The sequence below is a fragment of the Urocitellus parryii genome, chromosome 7 (assembly GCF_045843805.1).
Source record: "Urocitellus parryii isolate mUroPar1 chromosome 7, mUroPar1.hap1, whole genome shotgun sequence".
NCBI classification, from domain to species: Eukaryota; Metazoa; Chordata; class Mammalia; order Rodentia; family Sciuridae; genus Urocitellus; species Urocitellus parryii.
The window spans coordinates 31,055,547-31,071,975 of NC_135537.1; the positions used below are offsets into that span (position 1 = coordinate 31,055,547).

The 16,429-nt window shown below is 34.5% G+C and overlaps 1 protein-coding gene across 4 annotated transcripts in view; it reads right to left on the minus strand.

Moving 5' to 3' along the window:
- Positions 1 to 16,429, minus strand: part of Oxr1 (oxidation resistance 1) — a 114,293-nt gene that overhangs the window by 66,108 nt on the left and 31,756 nt on the right. For 2 of the 4 annotated variants that reach the window (XM_026384522.2, XM_026384521.2), the window contains exon 1: positions 12,840 to 13,121. The exons of 1 other annotated variant lie outside the window; for it this stretch is intronic. In XM_026384522.2, the coding sequence (XP_026240307.2) occupies positions 12,840 to 13,038 (199 nt within the window). In that variant the 5' untranslated portion in view covers positions 13,039 to 13,121. Of the gene's footprint in view, positions 1 to 12,839; positions 13,163 to 16,429 lie in introns of those variants that run through there. One more of the 4 variants, XM_026384523.2, reaches the window with a different exon arrangement.

Below are 16,429 nucleotides of genomic sequence, written 5' to 3' on the forward strand. Positions count from 1 at the left end.
AAATGCTAATTTGAAAACTCAAAATAGTAAACAGAAAAGAATGCTACATTTACCTAAGATTAAAAACTAGAGTTTTCAAAGACAAATTAGTTCCACCTGAGCTAGTTCTAATCTAGAGAAATGTATGTTTTACAGTTCTCCCTCTATCCAAACTTGACTGATATTTGAACCATACTAGTTTATTTACATGTATCTAAGTAACCCAGTTGCTGGGTGAATAGTTTTAATGAAACATATTAATAATAACAACAAAGTCTGAACCCCACAAAATCCAGAATACTGTCCTAAAACCTTCCAGATCACTCAAGATAATCCAAGTCTCATTATTATTTACTCAGTATCTTTACATCCTACACAGCATCTGGAACAGTTTTTGAAATTATTATCTGTTTTTAATCTCTTCCACTAAACTGTAACCTTCAAAACACTGCCTTTGTTCTACATTTCCTCCTCAGTGCTTAACAATGGGCCTAACATGGCAAACATCTAATTTGAATGAACTGAAGCAACAACTTGATCTGTACCTAGAATTATAAGAATTCTTGTTTAAAAAAAATTGATTACATTTCCCATAAATAAAAGTAGACAGTTACAGTTCATATATTACAACTGCAGTGAAAGTGTGTTTATATACACACATATACAAATCCAATTTTTATGTTCTATAAATTTATTCTTAAAATTTGAAGAGAAAAAAAGATAAGAACTTAGGTGAAAAAAATGGGGCCAAATATATAGTCAGAGAATTCACAAAAGGTCACAAAAATGGCCCTTAAGCTTAAAAGATATTTAATTTCACTCAAAATTTGAGAAATACAAATTTAAATTGCAAGATATTTCTCCCCTATCAGTATGGTAAAAATTCAAAAACCTGCCCACACACTACTTGGCTGTAAAAAAAAAAAATAATTCTTCCATATTTCTGATTTTAATGCAAAATGCTACAATTGTAATGAAGAAGAATGTTATTTTTGCTCATCAGAAAATTTAAATCTTTTCTATGTTGAATAGCTTATACTTAAATTTGCTTCTCTGGGAAAATAAAACTATTTTAAATTAAGTTTAAATAGTAATTTATTACTGTATTTTCAAAAATGGCAGAGGAGTCAAAACCATTTTATTTTCCAATTTAAGTTTCTCTTAGCAATGCAAAAAAAAAATAACAGATGACTTTTCACTAATAATGTAACTCTCCTTATCTCATTTTTAGCCATTATCAATAGTCTACATTTATTTTGAATAACCCTTATTTGAAATTATTGGGACCAGAAATTAATTCAAAAATCAGATTTTGAATTATACTGGATTTAGGGATATTTATGTAGAAGATCAAAAAGTTTCAAATTTTGGAGCAGTTCAGACTTTGGTTTTTTGGATCAGGAACACTCCAACTTTAGAAGCTTTTGAACCTGTGTTTCATAATCTCCCAAGGTTAATTATACATTTAATCACAAGAAAATTGCAATTACTCTAATTTTCAAGAGCTCACCATGGAATGCCATTCAGGGAAAGAAAATTAAGTAATATAATAATCTCAGAGTTAAAGTTTGAAAACAAACTGAAGTATTTCATAATTTAAAACTATAAAACATTTTGTAACAATTTTATCTATTATAAAATAGTTCCAAGTATTAATTATCAATATTAGGTTTTTAATAAACATAAATGCCAGAACAAAATTAACTGTTCACCTTTGTCTATCAAAAAACAATACAATCAGAATCACAGTATCTGAGAGTTCAAAGTGATCATCATTGTTACATAAGTACAGTCTCTTCCTGAGTAACTTCAAAGTATCCTTTAAAGACAACTGTCAGCAAATATGAGTCTGGTTGGGAGCATGGAGAGGAGGAGCCCTATTCTTCCTCACAAAATTTATTGCAGTTTAGAAATACATACTCACCGTGGTCTATTTAATAATAAAATGCAGATGATGTTTACCAACTGTCTACTACACGCCAAGCACTTTTGTACTTTCACATATATTATCTCTAATTCATTGACCCTATGAAATACGTATCATTATTATCTCCATTTTATAACTAGGGAAATTGAGACAGAGAAATTAACAGCAACTATACAACAACAGCAACAACAAAAAATAGTGATGGAATTCAAACTCAAGTCAATTCAGTCTGAAATAATTGTTCTGCTATTTAAAACTACTCACTAGATTATCAGCATCATGAGGGCAGAAGACACACTTATTAGTTACACCAATACAGACAAGTGGTTCTCAACCATAGATGTTTGCCTTCCCTGACCCCCAGAAACAGCAGGCAAAGCTTGGAGACTTTTGCTTACTCAAATTGTGGGCATGTTACTGTTACCTAATGTACAGAAGTCATGGCTATGCTAAAAGTTTTGTAATGCACAGGACAATCTCCCACAACAAAGATTTATCAGTCACAAAATGTAAATACTACAGAGGCTGAGAAAGCCTGTCGCATACCCAGCACATAGTATTAGGCATGGCATACTACTGGTGTTCAATAAATATTTGATAAAATGAATAAATAAGACTTTCCCTGAGATATCATCTTCTTGATATAGTGGAAAGATAAAGGGAGTTAGATTTTATCAGTGTTACCAAAAGCCAAAACCTTAATTATGTAATGCATATGTTCTCTTCTACAATGAATACTACAAGTTTTGACACGGTCTTCTAACATGTGAACCCTAAATATTTTCTGACTTCTACTCTAATTTTCATTTACCCAAGTGCTATTTAGATAGTACTGATTAATTTGCCAATGATAATTTAAAAATTTTATCTTTTGTTACTGATTTCTAGATAAATTATTAGGTGGCAAAATAAAATATTCAAAAGAAATTCAAACTTTTGAAAAAACGTTGTAACTTGCTTTATGACTATATGTAAACTTAGCAAAAGTTTAAAAAAAACCACATATACTACCCTGTTGGATGTAGTGTTTTTTTGTCAGTGTCCCTATGCAGAAGGTCAAGTTTGCTACTCTGTTGTTCAAAACCTCAAATATCTGCATTGAGTTATTTTTGTGTGCTTTTTCTGATGGATACTGTTAAAATCTCCCACTATGACTAAGAGTTCTTTAATTCTTCATGTCTCTTCTACATTGCTTTCTGTATTTTGAGACCATATTATTGGGTTCATGAGATTATATCTTTCTGGAAAATTGAATATTTTCTCAGAATTTTTAACTTAAGGCTGGATTTGTCTAATGTTAATATACCAACTTTCTTTTCATTAGCTTTTGCCTTTATTTTCCAATCTCAATCTTTCTGAATCTGTATGCTTTTGATATATCTCTAAGTAGGTTCTTTTTATTTCTATTTGTTCTGTTAGTCTTCTCTCCTTTCTTGTATTCATTGGATTAGCATTTGTTAATTTTTCATCTTCCTACCATTAATCTGGAAGTTACATATTTCCAAGCCTGGAAATCAACAATTAAATAATTCTTTTAGTGGTCATTCCAGAGATTACAGCTTGGATTACTAACATATAAATTAGAGTTTAATATTAAGTAGTAATTTTGTTTTCCTTTCACTGTGTTACTACCAAGATTTACATGCAATATTTTGTTATGTACCTTTATTACATGTGTATATAAAATCATAAGAAATTATAACATTTTTAAACATTCAACATTTAGTTTTATCCTCATAGTTATCACCTTTATTGCACCTCTCTGTAATTTCATAGGTCACAGTATTCTAGGATGGCAAGTACTTTTAAGACTTTAAAGATAAAAATCAGTTGCGACTGTTTCTGGTGGAAAAATCAATATCAATCTTAATACTAAATCATTAAAGATTAGGGATTATTTATTTGAATTGACTTTAAGATTTTGTTGTTGTTGTTGTTGGTCTTTAGTGTGGTTTCTACCAGTGGCTCATAGGGATTTTTGAATCTGTGAAATAAAGTCCTTCTTCCGTTGGAGTTTTCAGTCATTCTCTCGTTAATGTTTCTATAGCATTCTTTCTTCTCCTTCAGGGATTCAAAACTCCTATGTTAGAAGTCCTCATTAAATCTTTTATTAAGCTTACCCTCTCCTCTATTTTCCATTCTTTTGTCCTCTGTTTATTCTGGATATTTTCCTCCAACTTATCTTCTAATTCATTAATTCTTCTGTGTTGTCTAGATTGCTCTTAAATCCATCCACAAAAGTCCTAATTTGGGGAATTATATTTTTCAGTTATAAAATAGGCATTTTTCTTTTTTTATAGTTTATAATATTCTCAATTAGCTGAAAATTCTCAACAGAGCCATACTAAATCCAATAACTATATCTAAAGTTCCTATAGGGCTGATTCTAGTCTCTGCTGTTTCTTATATCTTGTTTCACCATGTACCTAATTAGAGTTTGTGTGCTGAATACTAAATCTGCAAAATTTTCTATAGAAATAATTTGACATACAGAGCTATATTTTTCCAGAGTATTAATGTTTGTGTCTATCAAGTACTCGAGGATATTAGCAATACCAGATTTTTTTAAATGAAATTGTAAAAATTTTGATGAAGCTAAATATTATCCCACCATAAGAGCCTAACTTTGGTTACAATCTTTTTTTTTTTTTTTTTTTTTTTTTTTTTTTGGTGCTAGGGATCAAACCAAGGGCCTTTTGTGTTCTAGGAACATAATTCTACCAGTGTATCTCCAGACTTTACTCTGATTTAAAAATCTTTCACCAAATGCTAAAAGATTTGGGGTTCAAAGTACAAGAGATTCTTCCCTCTTCCCTATAGTGGGCCTTGCACTAAAACTCTTTTCTGGAATCAATGCTTTTGAAAGAAAAAAGAAAACCTCAAAGACAGGTGCCTTCTCTTTAGACGGCTGTGTCTTCATTCATACCCTAACCTAATCATACCAGTTAACATTCTGATAATATCCTTTATTTTGGCCCAGTGTTTTGTTCTCAGGGGGGTTGTCTGAATTATCTAGTGTGCTATTACCAAGCTCAGAAGTCCTCAAAAATTTTAAAGCAGAAAATTAACAAAGCAGTATCTGACCTTTAAAAAGATCATTTTGATAATAGAATGGGAAAGTAAAACTGGAGGATGAGAGCAAGCCTGGAAATCAACAATTAAACTAATATGAGATCTAGTTTCCATGTACTTAAAAATTCTTATTATAACTGAACATTATAATTTCGGTAGTAGCTACTGAAAAAAAAACTTGATGATTTTTTTAAAAATATGGATTGTATATTTTATAATATAGAATCATTTCAAATAATATAAATACTTTAAAACTATATTCTGAACTAAAAAAGATATACTGATTATAGCTTTTCTGATTAACTGATCCTCTCTATCATGAGGTACTGGAGGAAAAATGTCTGTATTTTGGACTCTTCACTCTCTATTGACTCCTTATTCAGAAAGGAAACAAAACAAAAGCCTTCAATTTTCTTTCAACTCTATACCCATCCTCTCTAAAAGGTTACCCCATCTGTTTCTTTTAATAGTTGAACTTTTGAAAGTACAAATCTTTCACTGTCCTTGCTCCATCTTTTACTGATTCCACAATGCGCTGAAATCACTTCTGTTCCCCAGAGTTCACTACATGTGCTTTGGAACAAATAAGTTATTTGTTTGATTTTTTTTTTCTTTTGGAGAAGGGGGTGCTGGGGTTGAATGGAGCAACTTCTCTCTTATTTTGAGAGGGAGTCTCACTAAATCACCTGGAGCCTCCCTAAGTTGCTGAGGCTGGCTTTGAACTTGTAATCCTCCTGCCTCAGTCTCCTGATTGGCTGGAATTATAGGTGTGCACCATTGTGGCCTGCCTGATGGATTTATTTTTTTCTTCTAATTTCATTTTACTTAAACTCTGTGAAGCTTCCAACCAATTCCTTCTGCATGCATCTCTATACCTTTATTTGGAAACATTACACCTCTCTTTGTCTCCTACTTACTAATATCCACCTTTCAGCATCCTTTTTTCCTCCATCCAACCCTTAAATTAACATTTAAGGGCCACCAAGGGCTTTTTGGCAGCCCTAATCTAAGTGAAAGTGCCATGATATAAAAGTCTATATAAAAGCCTTACTACTTAAAAGTATATTCCAGGAACCAGCAGCATTGCATCAGCTAGGAGCCTGCTGTGAATGCAGGATCTCAGGTTCTTTATCAGAGAGCTGATTCGTGATTGATTTGTATGCACAATGAATTTGAGAAATACCGTAAAAGAGATTTTGAAGGAATCAAACTGTTGATTGGATAATTGACAAAATAAATGTTATTTACTAATAACTTCCTACTTAATGACATCTAATACTAACAGTTTTCAAATCTCTGTCCAACTAATATAATTGTTTCTAAGCAAATTTTCTAAATTAGTCATTGTGATAGACTATATTATATGGTTATGTTGTATTTCTCCCTGAGGAGAAATATAAAATACACCTCATCATTCCACTGATTTTACACATAGCTATATGACTTGCTTTGCCACTGGAATAAGAACAGAAATGGTATGAGTGTTCCAAGGAGAACTGTATAGAGCTGACAATAAATTTGTTTTCTTTTCACTCTATCTCAAGACCAGAGATGTTCTACAAAGGGGTTGCTCCATCAACATGAAATCTAGAGGAAAGATGTAATTTCTAAAAGATTATTGCCCATATACACATATGTGGCAGGCACACAAGTCTGACTATTCCCATTTTTGTTCCTGGTTAAATTATTGTTCTTTGAATATATAAGAATTATTTCAATAATTCGTGTATAAAAACCAAATTACTTTCCAGAGGGAAAAAGAAAACAGTCTTTCTTGCATGAGAACACTTTACTGAAACCACAAGAGTTAAAGTATGTCAATTGTATCGAAATATGGGCTCAAGATGCTAAAAGTGCCATTAAGAAATACTGAACAGAAAAATTTAATTATAAAAATAAAGTTGAAAAAATTTTTTACAAACATGAAAATGTAAACATGATATAATGAGAAATATCAGGATGTGAGGAAAAAAATGGGAGATGAAATTGCTAATCTCATATCAAAGCATGTTTACTACAGCCCACCTAAAACTAAAAAAAAAAGATCTGTTGATGTTTTTAACAGGTTACCAACCTGTTAATGTTTTTTTCTGAGAATCAACCTAACTTCATAGATGTACTTTGAGAAATTAATTTCTCATGATAATGAAGTATGATCTTTCATTCTGTTACTTCCTCCTTGTATTCATTCATCCTTGATATAGTTATATACACATAGAGGGGGATCCCAGTAGTAATAGCTACCCTAATATTAATTATTTCTCTGGATGACTAAATTTAAGGTGATTTATAGTTTAATCTTTACAAGAAGTCCTTTATAGATAGTATGCATCCATTTTACTACACAAAAGAAAAAAAAAGAAAAAGGCTTTTTTGTCTGTACACTTCCATGTAAAATCCAATTTTAGCAAGAACCTTCTAAATCAGTTTAACTGGAATACCCTCTACCTCCAGATATCTGATCACCTTCCACAGAAGATCAGGAATCTCATCCTTCTCTGCACCCAGGAGGTGAAGTCTGATTATCCTGTTTTTTTTTTTTTTTCCAACAAGAATTCCCTTTACTCCTGTTATTACTTACCTCTTCGTAATTTTCCATCCACCTACTCCCACCTTACCTCTTGGCTATAAATTCCTTCTTGCCCATACTATATTTGAAATTAGGCCCAATTTCTCTCCCCCATTGTGAAATTCTACAACCATAGCCCATATACCTATGGCAACAGTCCTAAAATCTCTTATCATGCTTTAATAAATGTTATTAAATAACTTTTCCTTTGAATCCAGAATCCAAATTCCTCAATTCAGTTCCTTATTTGTACTAGCCACATTTGATGTCATATACTACTAAATATCACAGATACAAAAACATTTCCATCATTGAAAATTTTTAGTACTATTTCAGAAAATACAAACTCCAGAGCCTTGACTATATAATTAAAAATTTATACTTAAATTAAAACCCTATCCCCCAGTTCAGACTATGAAATAACTGCACATTTGGATGATATTGTCCCCATACAAAACTGCCATTACTATTATTTTGGAGTTATACCACTAACCTAATTTAAGAATAGTGTTTAAAAAATAGCTTTCTGAAATTGCAATCTGCACATACTAAAGTGATAAGGTTTTATATTTGTTTTTTTGCTATATTATAGAGTACCATGAGAAAATTTTTCTCTTTATTCTTAGTTTGTGGATAGCTGTGTTTCTCCTGCCTGCCTAAGTAAAAAGTTTATCTTTATATTAGGGCCAATGTTATTTATGTCTAGTCACATTTCCCTCTTTTACTGATTGCAAGAAAACAAGAGTAAATTTGGGGGCTTTCTCCAACATTTGTCTGCACTTAAAAACATGTTCCTTTTTTGTATTAGTAGCACTCATTGAATAAAATTTATTAAAAATTTCTTAATATAAGTTAACAGGTGACTATGAAAGGACCTTTCAGAGTAGCCCCTTCTCTACCTTATAGACAGTTTCACTTTCCATAGCTTCAGCTACTCCCCCAGTTAATTACATTTCAAACAATATTAAGTGAAAAATTTGAGAAATAAAAAGTGTCAAAACTTCACGTTGTTCCAAGCAGCATGATAAAACTCATGTCATCCTGTTCTATTCCGCAACAGATATATTCCCTTTGTCCAATGTGTCTACTCTATACATTACTCATCCACTGATCACTTAGTAGTCATTTAAGTCATCTCAATTGTCATGGTACTGCAGTTCTGTGTTTAAGTAACCTTTATTTTATTTAATAAAGGCTCCAAAGTTCAAGAGCAGCCAAAGAGAATGTTGACTATTATCAGAAGTCCATGTCTTGGTTTACTTATTGTCCATTATTAATCAAAAGTGAATTGTTAAGAAGAATTATCAACCTCAGGCTTCTCCTTCAGGTATATACACATTCAGTATATAGAACTTTTGTGCTATAATATGAAAAAAAGAACCTATTACATAATTTCTTAATGAGTTTGAAATTTAAAGTCAATAAAATATAATTTGTTTTGTTCCTAGATTAAGCTTCTTGAAGGCTACCTTTTAAATTCAGCTCTATATACCTTTACAGTCACAAATACTAAATAATTTTAAAAAATATATTTTATCAAAGTAAGAGGCAGGGAAAATACCCAGGTAAAAAGAAACCTACTTAAAATTCTAACTCACAAAATAGAAGCATCAGGGATAACTGATTTAAGAAAAAGTATTAAAGCTTTTCCCTGAGATGCAAAATAATTCAAGTGATAAAATTTTAATGACCCTATTTTGTTTCATTCTTCATAAACTCTATTTATACACATAGACACACAACACTCATCAATGTGTTATGTAGCAGCAGGTTTAGATGACCAGTTTAATCAACAATTTGCAACTAAACTCTTGTGGTTGGTAATAAAAATGCTTAAGGCCTACATTCAAAGTTAAAACAACTGCTGACTACTAAGGTCAGCACTTGTACACAGAATAGCAATCTTAGCAGAATTGGTCTCATTACTACTTCCATGATGCTATCCACTACTATACTTCCCCACCAAGGGACAAAGGAAGACTAGGATGGAAAAATAGACTCCTTCCCTTCTCACATCCCAACATCAAAGGAGTTATTCATTAGGACAGGGTGGGCAGGAATTTTTAAGAGTTAGACCACACCTCTCCTCTACTTCAAACCTAAACAGAAACGGAAATTAATAGGGAGATAGGTTTTAAATTGAATATGAGACTTAATTTTCAAAATAAAGTGACTAAGAAATGACTGAAAGGAGCTGTTTAAACTGCTAAATATAAATCAAAAGAAAATTTAAACAGGGCTGAACTTAAACATAGTTTAAGTTCAAACTTAATCGTTTAAACTTAAACGATTCTGTCACCAACTGAGAAAACAGGTTGATATAACAATAGTTTTGATAAAAGCTGTTTCATGTTCATATTATATAAAATTCTAAATTAATCTATTGATCTTTATTTATTAAAATATGATCTAGTGAAGTGAATACCTTTAAAGACTACACAATGTGTGCTATGGTCCCATCCCAAACAAGAATACTACAGAACTGAAACAATTTTTTAAATCAAATACTAATATAAGCAGGAAGAAGCATTTTTAAATATTTTCTTTGCAATTGTTAATAAGACCAATGGTGTGACAATCTCCTTAATATGTCCAAGTCTCAGTTATGGTTTTCCTAAGGGGGCTATAATGTTGGAGTGAAAAAACACTAAAAGCAAAAGCAGCCATCATAGACAGGAGTAAGGTGGCAATAATACTAATAGTCCAGTAAGTAAGTTGCCTATAGAATTTCAGAAGCACTAACCAGTTTTATCTGCTCTCCCCTTAGTCTCTCAATGTGAAAACTATTGTTTCAACATCATTACTGAAGATTAAATGGTGAGGGACAAGATCATGAGCAACAAAAATGGGGCCTTGGAATGCAGCCAAACTACAAGTGAGAAAGTTTTTGTAAAAGAAATACGAAGAACTTTTTCAAGAATTTAAGGAAGAATGACAGCAGGTAATTTAAGCAGTTGTTAAATATATATCTACACACACACACACACACACACACACACACACACACAGAAATAAAGGTAGCCACAAAATATAGGGCAAAAGGATATCCTTCAAATAAACTGACCCATACTCAAAAGGATACAAATGCAAAAATCAACTCAAAAGCCACAACCCATCTGGCATGCAGCTCCAAAGAATAGAATTCTCATTTAAGCAAAGGGTGGCTAGAAATTTAAAAAGAACCGTTTATTTTTTACTTGTATATATTCATGCTGCTTCTCTCAGTCAGAGAAACTTAGGGAAGCCAAACTTAGTCTAAACACTGCAAAGGATGATCAAGTGATTGCTAGAACACTTATTCTTTGAACTGTCTTCAGAAGGCAGTATCTTAATTTTAGTTTTTACCACTAAATGCTATTTTCCAGCTTTATCACCCATCATCTTCACTAGTTCCACTCCAAATAAAAAAAGTTCTAGAACTGGAAATTCAGATCATCCAATCCAACCTGCTTACAGGAAACAAGAAAATATAGACCCAAAAGGAATAGGTAACTTGCCAAATTCTTTCAAGAAGTTAATACTAGCTTACCTGCCCAGTTGACTGTGGTCATACTTCTGTGACATCATAAGGCCTCTCTAACCTATCAGACATTTGGAGGCACCAAGAGTTTTTTTTAAATGTACAATGAATTAATAAAGCAGCTTCAATAGAATAATTTTGGCTTTTAAAGTTGCAATCAACAAAAATATCAGACATAGAGGCATGCTCAATACATGTTTATGAACAAAAGATCTGGATGTAGATTATATATTTGAGCATATTTATTAATATATTAATTTTACTGCTTTCTAGTTAAGTTACCTTACATATTTCTGAATTCTCCATCCACCTAGAAGCTGCTTATACATCAACTGTTAGGCAACTGAAAACTTTTTTAAAAAATTCTTTATTTGAACACTTGAAATTTCTGTAACTTCACAGGGCCTGATGCTGCATGCCTGTAATTCCAGATACTAGAGAGTCTGAGGCAGGAGGATCATAAGTTTGAGGCCAGTCTCAGTTATTTAGCAAGGCCCTAAATAATTTAGTGAAATCCTGTCTCTAAATAAAAAATAAAAAAGGCTGGGTATGTAACTCAGTGGTAAAGGGCCCCTGGGCTCAAAGCCCATTACCAAAAGAATAAAAACTAAAGATAAAAAAAAAATTCTGTACCTCATCCCTGTTCTCACCTTTGAAAGGATTCTGCATTTGTCCAAAGCCCTTAGAAGCAGACAATATTTTCCCCTATTTTTGCTTTCTAATTCCATAAGCAGGAATTCTATAAAGAAAATATTGTATGTAAAGTGAAGGAAAATTATTTAAAGGAGCCATGCTAAAATAGATTTGAATACTGCACTAACTCCAAAGCTTAAATTACATACCTACACACACAGATCAATGGATATTCTCAGTGTTTCACTACTTTGAAATTACTGTCAGGAGAGGGGATAATTTTATATATTTTGTGCTTTCCTGTATTTTTTTCTAAACTCTCTAATGCTCATATATTTACTCTCATAACCCCTAAATACATATTAAAACAAGTAACAAAAATAAAATATAAATGACTAGGTCTGAGACCTTTAAAGGAAGCGAATGACAGTGAAAAGATATGATCATGGGTATTTTGCCTAATACCCCTTTAGCAGCACTTTAAAAAATTCTGTAAGATGTCAATATCTTGCTATTGATATTTTTAAAGAATAGGACAAAGTCACTATGATGAAAGAACACTAACACAATGCTCAACTGGGAAAAAGTTTCAAAGTTCTACCACCCCAAGATAACACGCAGTCTTTCAAAGTACGAGATGCAAAAATCAATCAGGCTCCGGTGCAAGTGAAGCATTTTTTATCACGAAGTAGTATTTGCTTCTTATTTTATGTCAGGAAGTGAATGCTAACAGTTGGCAAATATCAAATAAAAGGAGAGACCCAAGGCAAAACAAAAGCAGATCCGGCGTTCTATAAGTCTCTAAAACCACGACGGTCATAATTGGTTCAATATTCACGTCCCACTGGGAGGTAAAATGGATCAGACCCTGGAAATACTTGGCGGGGTAAAGTCAGTCCAGTCTAGGTGAGGAAAGCAGGAAGAGCCGGGCAGGAAGAGCTACGCAGTCGAAAGTCTTCAGTCCCCAGACTGAACCAGTCCTTCCTTCCTCACCCCACCCGCAGCTAGCCCCGCCGCGTCGCCGGCTCCGGGTCCCGGCACACCTGCGGTCGCCAGGCCGTGTACCCCGCCGCTACCGCTGCCTCCCCCAGCCCTCAGCCCGCGTCGGCCGTGCGGGAGGCGAAGGAAGGTGGGCTCACCAGGTCCCTCCGGGCTGGACGGCGCCGGGGGCCGGTGCGGCGGGGGCCCGCAACCCGGGTCCCCCTGGGCGGGCTCCCTCAGGTAATCCTCGAAGCGCACCTGCCGGGCTTCGCCGCCACCCCCGAACCCCCACAGGCGGTTGGCCGTGCCCCGCAGAAGGCGCCCGCTCTTCCCCGTGAACGTGGTCAGGTAGTCCATGCCGTCGCGGGGCAGGCAGCGGGGCAGGGACCGCGGAGGTGGACCACTTCTGCGGCAGCAGTAGCAGCCACCACCGGCGTGCCTGCCCTGCCGACCCGACCCGGGCGCGGCGGCTCCGCGCGCCTCTCAGGGGGCGGGGCGGGGCGGGGGAGGGGGCGTCCCGCCTCGGGCCTGGGAGCGGACCATCGGGAAACTGCGGATCGGGGGGACAGAGATAAACAAAAGTTTTTAGAAAGTTCTTATTGAGGTTTATAAAGGCTGAGCCAAACACAACTAGCTTACAAAATGGGTACATTCTTAATGGAACATATTAAGGTCAGAAATCTGGTGGTTTTTAAGGAAACTGGCAGGTCCCATCTGCTGTTCCCCCACCCTTCCGGCTCCAGTGGAGCAAGCCTACCCTTCCCGCCCCGCCCTGTCCCGGACCGGACCGGACTTTCAGGACTGCTAGGGAGAGGGAAGGACGCCTGGCCTTCTGCCTGAGGACGAACGGGGAGACAAATGACCCAGACGAGTTTCTGCTGGAGTTACACAGAGTTCGCGAGACTAGAAGAGTTTTGCAAATAGTGTCAAAAAGTTTGTATGTGTATGTTGAGAGGAAGGGCACAATCCACATAAAACTTCTGCAGCTCACAGTTTTGTTTGTTTTAGGAGCGGAGAGATACATTTAATAATAAGACTGAAGTCGTCATGAAAATAAAGCATTAATAATCACATTTAAATTTCATTATAACACACCAACTCACATTGGAATTTGGCTTTCCGTGAGTCCAGTCCTGTAAGGCAAGGGAGCGCTTTAGTGAACACATCTGACTTATAGGGCCAAAGACACACACACACACACACACACACACACAGAGAGAGAGAGAGAGAGAGAGAGAGAAAATATCACATCTGACGGATATTTACTATTCGATTTTTTTTTCCTGTGAGATCTGGTTATTTTCTTACTCTGTCTGTTTATAGCCCTTTTAATTTTCCCAGGCATTAAATAAACCCTCTTTCTTGGAATCACCAAGAAAGGTATTTGAAGAAAATGTTTGAATTACTTAAGAAGTTGAAGAGCTAAATATTCTAATAAATGAAGTCCAGAAACTCTGGAATTGAAGCTTTACACTCACCCGAGGCCTCTACCCTCTGGTCAATTTTTTAAATCTTTTTTTCTGATCTTTTCCACCCCTCACCATTTTCCCTTTAAATTCTTATTAGGTTGGAAAACTTCCTCATTCTAACATTAGCATCTGCATTATAACTAGTTAAAAATATAAAATGTTTGGGTTGCAGCCATAGAGTACCTAATTCACAGTGTTTATGAGAAAGGGACCCAGGTATTTGCATATCTAGCAATCACCCATAGGTTCAGAAGTGTTACTTGGGGAAGAATTCTTGTTCCAAGCTTCCTTCTGTTCCTGTTAAGGACTTATCTTTTAGATGGCACCAAGGATAGAAAGTTTGTGCCCCTCCCTGCAATTTGTAATTTGATATCCTAACACCTCAACTTGAAGGTAGAGTCTTTGAGAGGTAATTAGGTCAAGAGGGTGATTACTTCATGAATGCAATGATAAGTATATGTATAAAAGGTTCCCAGGAAAGTCGCTCACTTTTCTACCATGTGAAGATACAAAGAAAAGACAGCAGACTATAATCCTGAGAGGTTCTTCACCACAACCTGAATTTTCTGGCACCCTGATCTCACTTCTAGACTCCAGAACTATAAGAAATAAAATTTTGTTATTTATAAGCCACCCTATTTATGTACCTTAGTATAGCATTCTGAACTTAGCCAGGTGGTAAGTTACTCTTCCTTATTTTTGAGAATTACATTTAATCAGGAAGCATTATTATGCTCAGTACCACTTCTAAGTTCTGTGTGAGTCTTGGTAAACCATAAACATTTTTACAAATTTCAATGACTTACATCTAACACTGATTAACTAAATTTAATTTATTTTCTAAGATATGTTTTACATCTTCATGAAATTTACTGGTTTGTGATAAACATATCCACATGTTTGTTTTTTTTATAAATTTTCACTTTAACAATCTTAGCAAGAACCTGCGTTCTGCCAGTTTAAATACAGTAAATGAGAATTAACTCATCAATATTTTTCTGCTTCTATCTCATTGAAGACTAGAACTGATAGAGAAGAAGGTATAACCTTGATGACTGAGTGCTTTACATATTTTAGTATAAACTCAGCTGAGCCCTAACATCTTTTCAAAATTCTTTTGTCCATGTAGTCAGTTTTCCTTTTTTTATTTCCTACATTTGTTGTCTGAACTGTCATCATTCTGCTGAAGTACCAAATGTATCCCTTAAACATATTTACTTTGCCTTTTACATGACCCAGAAAATCAGAGGTCATCAAATATGAACACACATTTTTCTTGCCCATCAAATATGAACACACATTTTTCTCTTCAATCTACATACAAGCTCCTCTCCCTATCTTGCCTTACAAAGAAGTCCTTACTCCTATCCATGTCTCTCTTCCAAATTTACTTTTGCTCTTAGTCTAGTTTACATCATCTGTGATCTGCCAACCTTATTAGTCCCCTTTGTTGTATTCTTTCTCTCTCCCTCCACTGTAGATTCTATTTTATGCAACTTATATCAGCCACATAAATCCCTTTCATCTATAAAAAATTCCTTATATATCATACCTACTTTGGTAAACTACCCTTTGCCTCATTTTAAAAAGTTTTATTGATAAATAATTTACATACCATAAAATTCACCTGTGGAAAGTGTACAGTTAACCTTAAGTATCAAAAACCTAATCTCTGAACATGTCCATCACCTTAAAAATAAATCTCTTATCTATTTGCCCTAGGCAACTACTGATCCTGTTTTCTGTCTATGCATTTGCCTTTTTTATGAACATTTCACATAAATAGAATCATACAATATAAGATCTTTGGAGTCTGCCTTTTTTCATTTAATGTTTCTGAGTAGTATCTGTGTTGTATCATGTATTAGAAATTCACTACTTCTTATTGCCAAGTAATATATCCCACCATATGGATGTATCATGTTTCATTTATCTGTTCGTCAATTGTTAGACATTTGGATTGCTCCTATTTATGGATATTATGAAGAATATTGTTATGAACATCTATGTGTCTAAGTTTATGTTGGCATATGTTTTATTTCACTTGGATACACACACACACACACACATATATATATATATAAAGTAGATTTTTTTCAATATTTTGTCACTGTAAGTAGAAAAATGCATCATTTCATATCAGTAGGACATACCACAAGAAGTGAGGTAGCTGGCTCAAAGGCTACATACTTTAAAAAAGCAACTAGATTCTGTCAAATAGCCCTCTCTAGGATGTATTACTCTTTACATCCCCCCCCCATTGTGTGAAAGTGTTAGTG